This window comes from Gopherus evgoodei, chromosome 11, assembly GCF_007399415.2.
Source record: "Gopherus evgoodei ecotype Sinaloan lineage chromosome 11, rGopEvg1_v1.p, whole genome shotgun sequence".
Taxonomy (NCBI): domain Eukaryota; kingdom Metazoa; phylum Chordata; order Testudines; family Testudinidae; genus Gopherus; species Gopherus evgoodei.
This window is the reverse complement of record NC_044332.1, coordinates 9,955,331-9,973,880: the sequence shown is the minus strand read 5'-3', so window position 1 is coordinate 9,973,880 and position 18,550 is coordinate 9,955,331. Positions and strand designations below refer to the sequence as shown.

Here is an 18,550-nt window from a genome sequence, read left to right as displayed (position 1 = left end):
ATCTGTGAATTACATTTGGATTCATGATACAAGGTGGGTGAGGTAATATCTTTTATTGGCTCAACCTCTGTGGGTGAGAGAGAGAGACAAGATTTTGAGCCACACAGACCTCTTCTTCAGGTCTGGGAAAGGGACTCTGAGCTCATAGCTAAAAGGAAGGTGGAACAGATTAATTAGCATATATTGTAAGGGACCATTCAAGGTAGTGTCCCATTAACACCTGCAGTCACAGGACAAAAAGAAAGGGTTAGTGAGTTACAGATTGTTGTCATAGGCCAAAATCCAGTGTGTCTAGCCATCAGGCAGTGCAGCAGAGGATTCCAACAGGGTGGAGGCACCCACATGACAGATTTACGTCTAGACCAGCCAGCTGTGGTTGACGAGTCATTAAGGAGAATCAACTCTTTCAGTGGGCATCTCCAGAGGATGGTGCACAATGGAGGCCCAGTGACTCAATGGGGCATGTAAGACATGTGATCCCTGACTCCATGTTTGTGCCAGTAACTTTCCATGCACACAGGCTGAGGGTGTAAAAGTGGAGACAGTGACATAATTTCTTTGCCTCTTCCCTGTTCCATATTTCTCGACAGGGGCGGCTCCAGGCACCAGCACACCAAGCGCATGCTTGGGGCGGCAAAATGCCTAGAGCTGCCCGTTTCTGGACTACAGTTTCTAACAAAGAAGGCCTTTGAACAATGGACTGAGGACCCCAGTATTTGGGATGAACCAGAGACTTGTTGCAAGCTAGCAGATTTAACATCACTGCTATTATCCTGATCTACAGACTCTGAAACGAACTGCAATGTACCTCAGCTCTCTTCCTTTTGAAAATTATTAATAAAGCTTTAGTTTTTAGTTACTAAAGAATTGGCTATCAGTGGGAATTGGGAGGAAGATCTGGAAGAACCTAATATATGTGATTTCTGGTTTTAATAATCATGTATCACAGAAGTCTGGTTTGTCTGGGTGGTGCATGAGGGGCTAGAGGGCCTGAAGGGGACTGTGTGTGGCTTCATAAGAACTAGTATACTAATTTGGGAGCACATTTGTTACTGGCCTGGTATATTCTTTTCACCATCAGTTAGGGGCACATGCCGTTTTCTGGCAGTCTGACCTGAGACTGGAGTTCTTGCTGTGTCCCATACCAAGTAGTGTGACACAGACTATTGCAGACCAAGGAGGGGGGCTAGTTCCAGAGCTCACAGAGAATGTGCTGCCAGTTGCCTTCTCCCCAACCCTATTGGTGTCTAAATCCCCTAGGCACCCAAGCTTCTGCCTTTGGGCATGCACACAACAGAGGCGCTCGGTGCCTTAGTTCAGACCTAAGGCTTGGGGAGATGCTCTGGCCAGGCATTCCCCTGTCTAGCCTGATCCAGTAGGCTTGCCCAGACCACACATTGCACACAAAAATGGTGTGAGCCACCAGATCAGGAAGATTGAGTGAAAGTGAGAGTCAGTGAATCTGTCCCAGAATACCCAGTTGCTAGGGCACTCACCTAGGGTGTGGGAGACCCAAGTTCAAGTCCCCACTCCTAATCAGGCAGAACAGGGATTTGAAAACAGCTCTCCCACATCCCAGGTGACTGCTTTAACCACTGAGCTCCAAGTGGCTGAAGCAAATTGAAGGGGAGAGGACTGCTGACCAGACGAGTTGGAGGGAATTTATACTTCCTGCAGCCCCAGAGAAGCCCTCTCTCATCTGTACTGGGCTGGCAGCACCCATCCACCTGGAAAAAGGACAGGGTTTCTTCATGACATGGTGTGAGCATTATGGCTATAGTGAGATGGGGGGCTCTCTCTCTCTGTCTGGAGTTAGGAATTGTAATTCTTACGTCTCTTTTAGGACCTAGCCCTTGGTGAGTAGATTAAAACAAATCTAAAGGATACAAATGAGCATAGAAGATTATACTAGATGACCTCCTGAGGTCCCTTCCAATCCTGATATTCTATGACTAAGAAGAATGTAACTTACGTTTTTCAGCCTGGATCTTCCCTAAGGAAAGAAGATAGAGAAAACAGAGTAAAAAAGAAATATCACAACACTGAGCTTCTGTTTGAGTGCAGACCGAAAGGACCATTTTTATTCTAAGCATTCTAATAACTTACAGGGCTATTATGCTTGGCAGAATTCAATTTTTTAAAATCTTGATGGATAATATTTATTTTAAGCTTTTTATATTTTTATCTATTTTATGTTTATGTGAATTCCTACAGTCGAGGGAAATTGGGGTGGTGGTGGTGTTAGACAATAATTTGAGGACACTAGACACGAGATTGAGAAAGGTCAATTTTTATAACCATTAAAACCCAAATTCCCAGTGACTATTTGTCAATGTGGCCAATCCTGAGACTGTATATGGGAGTGAAGTTACTCACCTGCTTGAGGGCCGACCAACACACAATCATAGAACTGGATGGGAAACATTTTTCTTGCCCCTCAAAACGTCTCAAGAACTACCGACTTGTCAGCAGTTTCATGAGACCACTCCCAAATGTATTTGAGCAGACTGTATGACAGTTATTGTTCACATGCAACTGGCTAACCCTCCTGCCCCCACTTACCGTAGTCTTATAATTAAAACTATGAATAATTTTTTTTAAAAAAAAAAAGTATTTTCAAGAGTCAACTTTTCTTCCCAGCTCAAATCAAGACAAAAAGTCAGGGGATTTTTTGAACTTCCACAAACTGAAAAACAGAACTTTATTTCAGTTCATGTCAATCAATGTTCTGTTTCAATAATTTCACCATGACCTGCTAACTCTTGTTAAAAATACAGCCTGCTTTGTCTTCATCAGGGATTTTACCTCTGGTTAGCTAACACATATAAGTCCAACGTTGGCATCTTGTTTTCCTAATGAAAATGCATGCATAGGCATCTTAGAAAAATCTCTCTGTGAACACTGACCCAGCAAATGTTTATGTACATGCATAAGTGCATGCATAAGAGTTTGCAGGACAAGGGCGTAAGGTATTTAAATATGTCCTGACTGCAGAGATGCTGAGCACAAAGCTCAGTGGGAGTCTCTCCGAGCGATGGGTGAACATTGAGGCATTCCTCTCTCTATGGATTTAGGTATCCAACTTCAGGCTACTATGGGTACTTCTACATTGCACACTCCTTACAGAAGCATGCAGAGTACAAGCACTGCATGCCCTCCTCGCATGGGAACAAATAGCTGTGTAGATGGTGAGGCACTGCTTACGTACATAGAGTACAGACATGCCTGAACCTGAGGGCTATGCACTCTACACACCCAAACAATTCTTCCCCCATTACACTGCTGGTTTTTAGCACTGTAGTGTCCTGCTGTCACCCTGCTTCTGGAGCCTTTCCTCCCTGCCAGAGCCTTTCACTGACTCAGACCACACTGCAGTGTGGGCACTATGGTCTTGTCTACACTACCACGGTAAATTGACCTGTTACACTACTCTAGCTATGTGAATAACATAGCTGGAGTCCATGTAGCTTAGGATGACTTACTGCAGTGTCTGTACCACCGTGCGTTGACAGGAAATACATTAATCTTCTCATTCCGGTGGAGTACTGGAGTCGACCGGAGAACAAATCTGCAGTTGATTTAGTGGGTCTTTACCCACTAAATCGAACCCCACTGCATTGATTGCAGCAGCATCGATCCCTGGTAAGTGTAGACATTGCCTATTATATGTAGCTACATACACCCTACATTTCACTTCAATTAGTGTGATGTCTATACAGCCTATATGTGATTCATCAATCCTTATTTGCTCTGATGCATCTCTACCCTGTGGCATTGGGATTGTGATGATAAGTGTACCCCCTCTGCAAATCAAGACAGTCCAGGGGATTTCAAGTTTGGCACCCAGAAACTAAGGTATCCAAAGTCACTACTTGTAGTCACATTTGAAAATGTAGGGCAACATTTCCATTCACTTTAGGCCATGAAATTATGTCTGCCTGGACTTGCAAACATTTCATTATTTAAAAATAATTATATGAAATAATCAAATTAAAACACTGTCAGACACACACAGGTATGAGGGAGTGAAGAAGAGGGAATAACTTACTGATTTTTGCATGAAGGTTTCCTAAAACAACAAAAACCAGTGTAAGTGAGTATAGATTACTTAGGTTCTTTGGTTTCAGTAAATACACCTAAAGAAAAGTCTTCATAGCCTCATGATATAGTTTCATTCTATTTTTATGCTATTAAACATTCTTTATGCCATTTTACAGACAGTGGAATCATTCAGAAGCTACGATAATAGAACAACATTTTTACACACATTTTGCATTAACTTTCAGCATCAAGGCGAATCCAGTCGTGTGTAAATCATGAAGTAACCTTGAAAATCAAGAATGCTTCATAAATCATTCCAGAGAAAGATGTGCGAGCCTCAAAGAATAAAAACAAATTAATATCTGGAGAACATGATGTGCATTTAGAGCCAGATATTTAAAGGTATTTAGATGCCAAACTCCTATTGATTTTCATGGGATTCAGGCACCTAAATGCTTCCAAATATCTGATCCTTAGTGTTTCTTTCATAATAACTGCATCTTGTCAGCAGTTCTCCATCTGTTTAACACTACCTGAACTCCAAAAGGGGTCAGTTTCCCCTTCCTATCTTTGCATTACACCAGTTTACAGATGCAGAAATCAGGGCTGAAAAGTGTATCTATACATAATTTCTCAGGTTGTCTTTTGTCATGAACTCTCTCATGCTTGGTATCTGCCCCCATACAATATTGTTGTTGTAGAAAGTTCAATGAATACTTCTTCAAACATTGTTTTCTATTACAATTTTTTTCACAAAAGCAGGTATTTAATCAGTCAAATAGCCCTTGTGTATAACACACCATGTGTGTGGTGTATCAGCATTATCAACTCCAAGTTTTCAAATAGCCTGACTCAGGCCTTGACTCATGGGATTGGATTAAAAAGTGAGATTTAAATAGATGTTTTCTTATCCATCTTCTGGTGTTTGAGCTGCTAGTAACCATGTTAATCTGGGGGGCTGAAGAACCCCCATCGTTATAGGTTTTTTAAAAAAAAACGGTTAGACAACACATCAGGGATGCTCTTATTTAATCTTACCACAGAGTGGAGGGATGAACTAAGTGACGTCTCAAAGCCCCTTCCAGTCTTACATTTCTATCATTCTATGGCTTTGACCTTTTCTCCTCAACCATAAGTGTCGGTATCAGATTTTTTTTTTTTAAAAGGTTGAGATTCTCTTACATAAATTTTTCCAATTGCTGCAGCTTTGAGTGGGGGAAATGAGTGAGACTTGTACAAAAATTGTGAGAACTGGCAACCCCATTAGCGTGGTGGTCAGTGATCACTCAGGGCCAGATGCACAATGAGACTTGTGCCTGAAAGCCTTTCGTCCCCCTGTCCATTGTGTGTGGTATTGGGCCTGCTCCGCCATTGTATTTGTGAGAAATAGCTCAGGTGCCTGAGTGCAGGAGAGGGGCTCAGAGAGAGACACCCCTCTCCAGCTCAATTGAGGTGCCAAGCTCAGAGATGGGGCAGGACTCAGACTACACCCTTCTGCCATTGGCTAGTTTAGATGGCCCCTGCCTGGCGTTCTGGCTTTTGTGGCTCTCATTCTTAGGTGCCTTTCTCTCCCTAGTCATTGAACAGGGAGCCTAACTCGGGCTTTGTGGATTGCAGTGCTGTGCTAGTGATTTTCTGGGTGCCAGAACATTAGCCATCGTGATGCTCAGCATTTTAGCACTAAAGTCTATTTGTGGCTCCAGGTCTTGGTGTCTCAGCAGAACAAGAGGGAGGATGGGAGGAAGTACAGCATTTATAATTTGTTCTCCAGTCTGTTCCCTTTGCCAGAGTTACAGTCTGTCCTGAATTCTACAAATCACCAGGAGCGCCAATCTATACAGGGCTCTATGTTAAGTAAACGGTGAAGCATCAGGTATGATGAGAGCCAGCCAGGAACTGGAAGAGGGGTATGGAAAGGTGAACAAATTGTACTAGAGGCTCTCTTCGGAGGGGAAGGAAGAGGATTTGGGCTAATTTGGATAACAAATGAAGATTGTCCATGTCATTATTAGGACCAGACCTCAAATAAATTAGTGGCACAATTGACTAACCACTTTCCATGCACAGCTACTGTGACAGCACATGCACAACTGCTCAGACTGTGTTTATCAGGATAACCACATGTTCATACTAAATGTAAAATGCTGCACCATGGTTATAGCCCTGACTCTGCAAAACACTTTACACACATGATTAAGCACGTGCTGATCACATCCCTATTCAGCTGAGCCTGGTCCTATATCATCATTATTTTCCCTTCTCCTTTCCTCATCAGCTGCATTTTCAGTGCCTGTCTTTTTCTTCTTTTCTATGCTGTTCTGGCCTAGTCAGTTCTGTCTTGTCCATTTACCAAGCATCTTTTCTAAAGAGGAAATCTTTTTCCCCCTCTTATCACATTGTATTCGCCTCCCTTTTTAGGCCTTTACCTCTTAACTTGAAGAGAAAAGCAGCAACGCCTATCAAAACAAAGGCAATAACCAGGAGGACGCACAGAGCCACCATCCAGGGAGACACCCTTGGGAAAAAAGGACCTGAAAAACAAAACCCCAGAGAGGTGTGGGAGTTTGGGAGAATAAAATCCTTGTCTCTCTCAAAAATACATCCCGGCAAGATTTATGAGATAGGCTGTAAATGCTCTTGTTTGAGCAACAAAAAATGCCAGAAACTGATTCTAAACACTGTTTCAGCTACATAATTTCAACAGAGTAGGGAAGGATGGAACTGCATCAAACAAAGGAAAGTGAGGATCCCAGATTTCTAATGTGGAAACCAGGCAGAAGAAAGAGTGAGGGAAGGGAATATGAAAGTGTCACAAAGCAGAAGTGAAAGGGCGGGAGGGGTGGGGATGTGTTGGTTTGTTTCTCAACATACTTTTAAAATAATGCCTGCATGTGGAGAAAAAATAAATCAGCACTCCCTGAAGTAATAGCTAAATTTAGGCCATGTATAAGTTAGTTAATGATCAGAATGCAGTGCTGACTGTAATACTGTGAAACATCACACACACACACACACACACACACACACACACACACACAGTCATTTAAAAAAATATTAAGGACAGCAAAGATATGAATGGAATAGGAGCTATTTCTGTATCCATCGGCCAAACCCAGGTTCCAACTTTGAGAAAAGTGGAGGAAGGGAAACTGTAGCTCATTTCATTTCTCCATTAAAGTATTGGTTTAATTAATACACATAAGAAGAGAACTGATATTGGGCTTATCAAATTCACCCCCCCTCAATTTTTTAAACTTTATGTCAATGAAGTTGATAACATTCAAGTTCACTCATGTAGTTAGACCTGTACAAATGACAGATTTTTCAGTTTGCTATCAGTTCTGAAAAAATAATAATTTGGGTCAATCTGAAGATGATTTACAAAAATTCTGATGAACTAAAAAATAAAAATCCATTTTAATTTTGAATTCTCTTTAAATTGTTGCAATTTTTAAAAATAAAATTGGAGGCGATTTAAAAATGAGTCATTTCAATTTGAAAAATCAAACTGTTTCAGAAATGTCAAAACAACGTTTTGCCTTTTGGGGGTATTTTTTAGATGAACAGTTGAATGAAACTGACATGAATTCTTAATTTTTTTTTTTCTGAATCTGCATTTTTGCTTGGAAAAAAGTTTCAGATAAAAACATATTAAAGTTAGGCTCCGTTTTTCACTTTGGGTTTGGTCCTGCCAGATATTAAGCAGTACAACGCTGAATAGTATGTAAGTATAACCCCATTGACTTCCTGGACCCAGTCAACCTCTTTGTTTTGTATAAAGAATCCAACCTTAAAGTCTTAGCAACATGAGCAAATATTGAGGGTTGAAATAAGTGTCCAGGTTAGGTGTTCAGCGTGTTATGTTTGGGGGGTGCGCATGTCGTTGTGAACAGAATTTGCATTATAATGGGGGGAGATCCATGGGTTGTGCCCAGTGTGTTTCTTTATCTGTTGCAGGCAGAAATTCCTTGCAATAATGTCTGTCACTGTCAATAGAATTATGATCCATGGACACAACTTGTGTTTCTTTCTGTCCCTTCCACCCTCTGTGTGTGGGCTGCAGACTTACCCTATCACTGGCAGTCACTCTGCCAATTCAGGTCAGAGTTCCTCACCATCCAGACACAGACAACATATTGACATATAACCACCAATCCACTCTACTCTAGCTGAATGGGCTGCAGATTTCTGTGCACCTCATTCAGTGAACAAGATGCAATGGCTAGCAGTTGAAAGTAGACAAATTCAGACTAGAAATGAGGCACATTTTTAACAGTGAGGATTATTAACCATTGGCACAACTTACCAAGGGTGGAGGCTGGATTCTGTATCACTGGAAATCAAGATTGAATGGCTACGCCCTCCTCCCCCCAAAAATATGCTCTAGTTCAAACAGGAATTAAGTCAGGGAAATCCTGTGGCCTGTGTTACACTGGAGTCAGACAAGATGATCACAAAACTTGGCAATGGGCAGACTGCTAGCGTGCTGAGACGACACCCTATCATGCTAACCAATGGTCTTATTGTTTATTCATACTCCCATGCCTGTCTATAGCCATCTGTTGTCTAAGCAGAGGCCCATTAAGATTTACTAGGGCCCTAGGCACAAAGAACATTTTAATCCCCCATGCCTAGGGGGCCCAGGAACACCAGAAGTGGGGGACCAGTGGGGCCATGTCCCCCCACTTTTTAACATGGGCATAGTAGCCTTGGGCAGGCATGGAGTAGCAGTGGCAGGGGCTATGCTTCATGGTGGGGGAGATGATCCTCCTGCTCCTCCTGTTCCCCTTGAGGCCCTACCCCCTGGCCAGGCTGGAAGCCAGAGCTGGGCCCTGGTAAGAGCTACCCAGGGAGTCTGGGCCACTGTAAGCAGCCCCTCCACCTGCCCTGGGGCGGCAGAGACATGGGCCAGGAGGTCCTCTCAGGCACCCCAGCCTCCCTCCCAGGGCAGGTGGCGGGTCCAGGCTCCCCAGGCTGTTCTTACCACGGCCTGGCTACAGCTTCCAGCCTGGCCAGGAGGCAGAGCCCAGGGAGAAGAGGAGCAGTGAGATAGGCTGCTGGGGAGCAGGAGTTACACTGTTCTGGCACTAGAGACCCCCCCACACATACACACTTCTACACAGAGTCTGGTGCTCCTGTGAAGACCCCAGATTGGCCAGGGCCCCTGGGCACAGGCCCCATGGGCCTGTGTGTTAATCCACCACTGATTGTAAGACACCTGGGGCAGGGACTTCTTTTGTTTGCGTTTGCACAGCATCTGGCTCATGACTAGGGCTCCCAGGCTCTATGGTTGTGATCTTCATCATCATCACCTCCGAATCTGTAAAACCAGCCGTGACCCAGAAACCCATTGGTGCCCTCTGGCAAAGGGTTTGCTACTCTGGGTCAGCAACTGCTGACAGGCCTGGGAAACTCACTGCACCGAACACACCACTTTCACAGTATTTAACGGTCAAGAAAATGATGTAAGGGACTGTCATGAATATAGGGAGAAAGGTAGTAACCTTTATGGATGCCAGCCCAGTCAGTTAACTATAAAATCCTTCTTAGTAGCTGTTCTCTACTTGCTGTACCTGTAAAGGGTTAAAAAGTCTCACGGCGATGCAGAGTAAACTTAAAATGAGCTGGCACCTGATCAGGGGAACCAACAGGGAAGCTGGACCCTTTCAAATTGGAAAAAATTGGCTGGGTGCAGGGTCTCTGGGCGGAAGAGAGACAGAGAGCAAATATGCTGTAACAAACTCGAGCCAGGTATGAGAAACCTGTAGCATCCCTAGAAACTACTCACTGGAACCCCCAGATATGTAAGTAGATTAGGAAATGTTAGAAGATGCGATCAGGGATCTTTTTGCGCTAACCCCAGGTGCTTTTGTTTTGTTTTGCTTGTAACCTTTAAGCTGGACCCAAAGAAAGTCATTTTTGGTGTTTAATCCCTAAACATCCTGGTTTTTTTCAGATGTGGTTCCTATTTTGTTCTTATAATAATATTTACCTTTTTTTAAAAAGAATCTTTTGATTCCAGCGTCCTTAGACAAAAGGTTGGTCAGTGCTCAGGCAACTGGCTAGTATTTTATTCTCAAGCCTCCCCAGAAAGGGAGTGAAGAGGCCTGGGGGGATATTTTGGGGAGACAGGGATTCCAAGTGACCCTTCCGTGAATAGTTTGTGTAAATCACTTGGTGTTGGCAGCAATGCCTGTCCAAGGCAGAGCACTCTGAGCCTTGGAGGAGTTAACCTATGTTGGTAGAAGATAAGCTTAGGGTGTCGTTCGTGCAGGCCCCCACCTTCTTCACTTGAAATGGCAGAGTGGGAATTTTAGGCTTGGCAGGGACCCAACAACAGATTGTCATACTGATCTTCCTAATGATTATGAGATGTATGTACAGATGATACTTAAGAAGGTGTGTGTATGTACTGAAAATATGATCTACAAACTGTGTCCCAGGCAGAACGGACAGACAGGTTTCTTCCAGACAGGAGATAAGATGAAAATTCAGCATTGTACGTCCATACAATGGGAGCCTCAGCTGAATCTGGAGTAAACAGAAATATTTGAAGAAAGCTTGCAGCCAGCATCCAGGAACCAGGGGAGTCATACAGACTTTGAGGACAAAAGTGATAGATTCTGGGGTCTAAGAGGAAGACACGACAGACATTCTGTTATTCATCACAGCACTTTTTGCATCCATGAGTGGTGGATCCTAGCCATGTGGGCTGGTGATGCTGGGAAGGACTGTTTTAGGCGAGAAACTACTTTAAACAAGGATTTTAATCTCTTCAAGTTAAGTTTAGCCTCTAATAAGCATGTTTACTTTTGTTTTATGTGTAACCATGTTTGTTTACATTATCTTTACTCTCTCTCTCAAAACTTAATCTTTGTCAATAAACTTAGGATTGTTTTCACTATAATTATACCTCAGTACACGGTTGTTATAAAGGACCTGATCCTGAGTTATATACTAATCAAGCTGTGTGTATACTGTTCCCTTGGGAAGAGTGAACCTGGTAGTTACTGGGACTGTTAAGTGGACAGGGGCTGGACACTACAGGGGGATGCTTCAGAGGAGCTTGGGGCCTGGGATGCCCCTAGTGTTAACCTGCAAGGCAAGGCCAGGGCTGGCAGATTGTTTGTGGGGGGTGACAGGCTGGCGGTGCCAGGAAGCTGACACCAGCTCAGCACTCTCTCACTGAGACAGGCAGTACCATGGTGACTCACAGTCTTGGGAACCCCTAAGAAAGTGTCACGTTACTTATTCACCCTGGACAAGAGAAGATGAAGTGTCTGACATTTAACATTTTCAAAGACATTAACAGTAAATGAAAAGGATGAGCACTCATGAGACCTTTAACGGTAGCTGTCTTTGGTGCAAATACTTTCATATTAATCAGTCAATTTATTTCACCAATTTTTATTTTATGTACTTATTAATTATTGGTGACCACTATGTGTTGTTTGGATAGTAACTGACCTGCTATATAAACTGTCGACTCCTTTTCTTGGTTGAGGAGGGTGTTCCTGATATGACAGGACAGGCTCTGGTTAGAAGTCTCTGACATAATGATAGAACTCTGCGTCTCAAACAGGCCATTAGCCCCGTGGGGTTTTGTTTCTGACAGTGATGTTAAAGGCTGTCCACTGGGATCTCTCCACAGCACCTCAGGCTCTGGGTACCACCCAGCTGATCGACACACCATTCGAATCCCACCATCCTGATAACCCTCAACAGAGATGAGAGGAGCAGAGCCCAGACCTGAAGGAAAGTAGGATAAACTGCTTAAATTCTCAATGCTAACTTATGAATATTCAGTAAAAAATATAAATACTTAAATCTCTAATAAAAAGGAATGAATGGATTTCCCCTCTGAATTCCTAGTACTCATCATCCAGGAAACTATGGCCCGGCTCCAGCAAAACACTTTAACCACATTCTTAATTTTCTTTTCAAACATATCTTTCAGTGAGATGCCCCACATTCCCTGATCACCTCCAGTTTGATCTTAAGCCCCATGAAGTTTGAGTTCTGTGAAATTCAGGGGCCAGCTCTCTGCTCATGCTTCTTATCACAACACTTCAGATCTCTTGAACTTCAGTTCTGATGTTTTGCCTGGGTGGTTGAGGAAGAATGTTCTCTGAGAAGGACTCTAAAGTAAGGAACTAACTTGAGAGTTAGTTGAAGTGTTTGGTTTGAAACTTTTTCTGGAGAGGGTTGGGAGGTCCATGAAAACTGGAAAACTCTGAAGGAAAAATTTCAGTTAAAATGAAAACTCTTATTTGTGTAGAAGTGTTTCTGAGAGCACAGTCCCATTTCTTAGCCAGCTCTAACTGCCCCCATTTCCTTGGCCTTGTAGACCCTTAATCTGATGAATTTTAGAGAGTGTTGCAAAGCTCATCTATTCTCTCACTATTTTTTTTTTATGGGATGTGTTGAATGAGGTTGGGTGGAAGGAAATGGGAAGGGTTCAATTCATTGTGCTGGGAAGATTTTCTGTTGACAATAACTCGACTTGACAATCAAAAAGAGTTTAGGCATCTGCTGACTATTGCGCTGTACTCCGATTACATTCCCCCCCCCCAATGCAAAACAATGTTGAGAGAAGCAGACTGGAGCAAGATGCCTCCTTTTCATTGAATAAACATTGTCTTAGCATTCAACAGTGGCTGGGATTTGAAAGTGGGTGAATGTGGAACACTGAAGTAAATCTAATGGGCCAGAGGAAGGATCTGAAGGAAGAGGGAATTACTGTATATGCACCTTCAACAAGGGGGATGGGGGTGGATCCATCTGTTTCAATATGGTTTGGTTCCTTTCCTGTCTCTGGGATTCGCACTATGGGACCAACAGCAGCTCTCTCATATGTGACTACATGGCCACCTGGGAAACTGTCACCTTTTAATCTAAAGAGGTCTGGGGTGAGGAGAGGAGGGACAACCTGAAATGCAGAGACATATGTTGAACATATCAAACAATTTTTCAGGGCTGCTGAAAGTATAAATAATATTGTCATGATAATATACAAATGGGGGGGGGGGAATGTTGTATCAAAAGGAAACACCAGCCCAAGCTACTGACCTGCTACTTTCAGTTCCAACAGGGATTCTTCATGAAAAACACTTGATCGAAAAAAGCACTTGTACTGTCCTTCATCAGATGGCCTGACATGGCGTATTCTCAAGGCAACGCTTCCATTGGCAATGTCATCTCTCAGAAATTCTGTCCTTCCCTGGTATTCTGGCATCTGCCTTTCGTTCTGATTGTCCCCGTCACGATAAAGGTGCACAAGTGAATAGAACTGGGACCGGTACCATCTCACCTCCATGTTCTCAGCGCTTACCCTGGGACTGAGGTGACAGGGTAACACAATGTCCTCACCAGCAGTGGCCATGACAGGGTGGTCAGGTCCAATCACTTTAAATTGAGCTGTGAAATGTAGCAAAGAGACAAAGAAAATAAATATTAAAAAATGAACTTTGGATTAAAATATAATTACAAGCGATATGTTATCGCATTACAGCTGATCTAACGCTACTCACCTCAGCTATGAGGAGGAAATAAGACATTGTTTTGCTAACATTAAAATAAAATCTTAGAACTGTTGCAGCCAATCCAGGACCCCCATATTTGGAGCACAGACATGAAATTTGGCAGGTACATAGTGCTGGGAATCAGAGAGGTGACTCTTGTTGGCCCTATGAAAATCTACCCATATTTGGTCAAGTTATAATTCTCTGAAAACCACCATTTGTGCATGTGCACTAGAGATGATTTGTTTATTTCTCGTTTGGGTCTGTGTGTCTGTATGGGGGGGAAGGTTAGACTCATATAGACTTTAAGGTCAGAAGGGACCACCATGATCATCTAGTCTGACCTCCTGCACAAAGCAGGCCACACAATCTCACCCATCCATTTCTATAACAAAACCCCCAACTTATGTCCGAGTTATTGAAGTCCTCAAATTGTGGTTTGAAGACCTCAAGCTGCAAAGAATCCTTCAGCAAGTGGCCTGTGCCCCATGCTGCAGAGGAAGGTGAAACAGATTGCCTGTTAGGATCTCCAAAAGTTCCATCTTCTTTGAGCATGCTCCAGCCTCACTGTCTGTTCACTGCACGGACTGTGCTCGGGCATCAAGGCCCTTCCTTCTACAATGAAAGTGATCCCAGGCTCCACTGTGTGGTATTGGACATGACTGTCAAGATGCACATGCACAAGGGGTCTGAATTCTAGCATGTCCTAGCTTTCAGTGCTTGACTTTACAACCTTAACATTCATGTAATTGTGTATGCAAATATAGGCGGAGCAGGCAGTGACTGCTCTATTTTGGTTGCATAACACACTTTGTTCTTCATTTTCTGGATGTCAAACTTCAGAAGTGATGAGCACTCAGAGCTTCAATGGAAGTGTCTACTCGATCATTACAGCAGTAAGGAGTTTAGGCATTAAAAGAGGCTGAGTTTCAATCCTGCCTCAGATCCTGAGTCACTGTGGGGTGCTGCACTTTACTTTTCAGTTTCTTCATCTGAAAATTACCTACCCAACTACTTCCCTTGAGTGTCATAGAGATTAATTAGCTGTCCATAGAGTGCTCAGAACATATAAAAACGCGACCTACTCTGAAAGAAATGATACCTCAGATGTTTCACATTGGGGCCTACATTTAATGGTGATCTTTGCAAATTTTGGCCTTAATAACTCTGTGCCTCAGTTTCCCATCCCTAAAATAGTAAGAATAACACAGAACACTTCCATTTACTCAAATGGCCTGAGGGACATCTGAAACTTTTGAATGAGCGGGTGTTCGGATAAAGGGAAGTGCTATTTTGAAGTGTGTTGTGGGGCTCCCTGATGAAAGAGGAGACCTGGCTAGTTGCACAGATAGCAGTTTGATCTGGACACAATGTTGCAGCCATGGAACCCCATTGTGAGTGGATACTTTGTTGCACTTGTGTAGCACGAATGGGACTCACTGCTGTAAATTGCTCTCCTTGTTATCTGAACCCCCAATGTTTAGAGAGGGGAACACACTGGATTTTCAGATAAAGGGAATTTGGATAATGAGCCGTGTCCTCTACTCTGCTATCTCACACCGAAAATGAGAAGAAGATCAAACATTCATATTTCTGAGGCACTCAGGACACTTCTAGGACATCCATCACTGAAAAGTCCACAAGGTTGTTCATTTCCTATTCAGTGCAATGAGGCACAGCTCCCTCCTTCCCTGAGCACCATCCATCCTGTCCCTTGGATACATGAAGAAGGAGACTGATGGGAAATTAATGTGTGACTGTATATAGGAGGGAGCTGAATAATGTTGCACCTGCAGTCTTAAATCTGGCATTTCCTAATCTTTGAGTGTTAGACTTTGCACCCTAAATATATACTACACCCCTCAAACAAAACAAAGCAAACTCCCTCCTTTTAACAGAACAACATTGCAACCCTTACTTCAAAGGGCCAATGACAGAGCTCTCCACTTTTCCCCAGATGTATCTGAGGATTTATATTGGCACTGATAGATACCAAAGCTTCTGTGCACTTTCAGCTGATCATTTATGTGGGGTAACAGGCTCCTTTTCATCATAATGCTGGCAGTCTCAGTATCCCTACATGCTGAATCTATCTTGCCTTCCTCCTTGCCACTGCCCAAAATCCCATCGATCAATACAGTATTTCAGGAATAGAGAACATGTCTGCATTATTCCATCCTGCTTTAAATCTTGACAAACTCTTATCTTTTGTACAGGAATTTGGTAAATCAGGAACAGAGCTGTCAGGATTTGTGGGTAGGGAAGAGTAACTATTTGTGTTACATTGTTTAACACGCTTGCTGAGAAACCTCAATGCCAGAGGTAAGTGGAGAGACTCCAGTGCCTTTAGCTAATGGTTCGAAGGCCATATTGAATAGAAGAGGTGGATGCTTGACACATGCCTCAATTTAGAGTGAATGTCTCAGAGATAAGCCTATTGGTAACATTCAGGGCTATAGATTAGGGGATATGTATATCCATATAGTCACCTGTTTGCTACAGCATCCCAGGGGAATGGGACAGCCCCAAGGAAGAGGGCCGCTCCCCACTTCCTAAAACATAAAGATACCTACCCTCCAGACATGCACAAAATGAATGAGGTTCCCTGTTTGGCAGCACAATACAGTATTAGAGGAAAAGGCAAAGGTTGCTAGACAGTGCTAGGACACAAGAGGCAGAGGCAGGAAACTGAAACAAGGTATTTCCTTTATGTTTACTTATTTTTTTCCTGACCCACCACTCCAGCTGCACCAGGCAGCAGTTTGGTCTGTCCACATTAGATGTTGCCGAATGTGGCAGAGCACTCATTCATCTCCCAGGGAGCCTCTCACCTCAGCTCTGTGATCTGCTCAGGCACCCCAGTGCAATTCAGGTGGTTTTGATCTAAATCCTACAGAGTCTGGTGCTTGATTACATAAGAGATTGTACTGCTTCTCTAGTCATGCCATGGCAGATGGTATCAGCTGGGCTGCCTGAGATAACAGCTCTCTGATTTAAATAGAGTGCCAGGGAACTGTCAGTGAAAGGTCCCTGATGTGTCAGCTCTTTTTGCTCCTTGGTCTGGCTGACTCCAGATCTGTTGATCTTTAGTCCAGACTGCCAGCCCAGACCTAACTATTCCCCTTGATTTGGGGAAAGGACAAACTGAATCAAGAATGACTGGGTTTAGATGGAGTGGGAAGATTTCTTTTCTAGATACTAGAGCAGTTTGCAGTTATAGTTTATGTTTGGTTATGTATAAATTTAACTGTATATGTTCCTAAAGGTTGGAATTGACACATATCCATATGCTAAAGATATTATATCTATCTATCTATCCCCACCCACCCCCTCTATCTATCACAAGCGCAGAAAGCACACTGAAGCCGTGGGAATTTCTTACCTGAGTCCCCTTTGTGAATGGACAGAATAATGAAGAACATGATGTAGCCAGGCAGAGAGGAACTCATTACAGGGCCATGATGGAAGGAGGAAACCTTCATTTTCCTTATAACTATATCAGGACAGCAAGAGAGAAAAATGAGCATAATGCAGAGATTGTGACAAGAGAAAAACTGGAGACTGGAGTATGAAGAATAGATGAATACTTTAGGCAAAAAATCTGTACTTTTTCATGATCTTTTGCTATTTTTTGACCAGCTTAAAAGAGCTAATCATTTTTTTCCAATGACATCTCAGCAAAGTGTATTGACCAACTCTAAAAGGACATGGCCTCAAAGAGCACAATGGTAAGTAACTGTTTTGATCACCATTGTAAGATTTTACAAAAAAGCTGTCTATAAACTGAAAATCTTATTGCCTTACCTCTTCTTTAAAGCTGTGTAAATAACTGTTTCTTCAGTTGGTGGTAGTTCCAATAATAATAATAATAATAATGTCATATTTATGTCATTTTTTTAAAGTTAAAAAATTCAGGTTGACTCAAAATTTTTTTAAATAAATTTCAGCAAATCAAGAAGTAAATCTGTATAACATTTCACATTTCATTTGACCAAGAATCAATCATAGAAATGTAGGGCTACATGGCCCTCCAGAAAGCCATGCGTCCATCATCCCAGCGGAGACAGGATTAAGTATACTTGAAATGAAACATTTAACTTCCTTTGTTTTTTAAAGCTTTGTAATTTAAAAAAAATAAAATTGAAGTAAAATTCTAAATGAAAAGTCATTTTAAATAAAAAATTGAAGCATTTAATTTAAATACTGAAATTAAACTTTTCATTTTTTCTGATTTTTTTACCAAAAAATTCAGTGAAATCAACACAAAGTAACTCTGAGCGCTTCCCATCGAGTGTCCCATCACCAGCCACTTGCAGATCAGCTACATGCCATTGTGGGCAATCTCATCATACCATCCTCTCCATAAACTTACCAAGCTCAGTCCTTGAGTCAGTTAGGGTTTTTGCCCTCACTACTCCCCTTGGGAGGCTGCTCCAGAACTTCACTCCTCTCATGGTTAGAAACGTTCCTCTTATTTTAAACCTAAACTTGTTGATTGTCAGTTTACATCCATTTGTTCTTGTGTCCACACTGGCACTTAACTTAAATGACTCCTCTCCCTCCCTGGTATTTACCCCTCTGGTGTAGTTAGAGAGAGCAATCATATCTCCCCTCAGCCTTCTTTCAGTTAGTTAGGCTGGACAAGCCAAACTCTTTAGTGTCCTCTCATAAGGTAGGATTTCCATTCCTTGGATCACCCTAGTAGCTCCTCTGTACCTGTTCCAGTTTGAATTCATCCTTCTTAAACATGGCAGACCAGAACTGCACACAGTATTCCAGGAGAGGTCTCACTGGTGCCTTGTATAACAGTACTAACACTTCCCTGTATCTACTGGAAGTACCTCAGCGGATGCACCCCAGGATCATGTTAGCCTTTTTCACAGCAGCATCACATTGACGGCTCATAGTCATTCTGTGATCCACCAATACACCCAGATCTTTCTCCTCTGTTATTCCAACTGATATGTCTCCAGCTTATAGGAAAAAAT

General features: G+C 42.7%; 1 protein-coding gene across 2 annotated transcripts in view; it reads right to left on the bottom strand.

Annotated features, from left to right (window-relative positions):
- Window positions 1-18,550, bottom strand: part of LOC115659454 (butyrophilin subfamily 1 member A1-like) — a 151,661-nt gene that overhangs the window by 14,611 nt on the left and 118,500 nt on the right. For both annotated transcript variants that reach the window (XM_030579618.1, XM_030579619.1), the window contains 6 exons: window positions 16,945-17,055; window positions 13,111-13,458; window positions 11,509-11,790; window positions 6,468-6,572; window positions 4,049-4,069; window positions 1,973-1,993 (listed from right to left, as the gene is read on the bottom strand). In XM_030579618.1, the coding sequence (XP_030435478.1) occupies window positions 1,973-1,993; window positions 4,049-4,069; window positions 6,468-6,572; window positions 11,509-11,790; window positions 13,111-13,458; window positions 16,945-17,055 (888 nt within the window). The remainder of the gene's footprint in view (window positions 1-1,972; window positions 1,994-4,048; window positions 4,070-6,467; window positions 6,573-11,508; window positions 11,791-13,110; window positions 13,459-16,944; window positions 17,056-18,550) is intronic.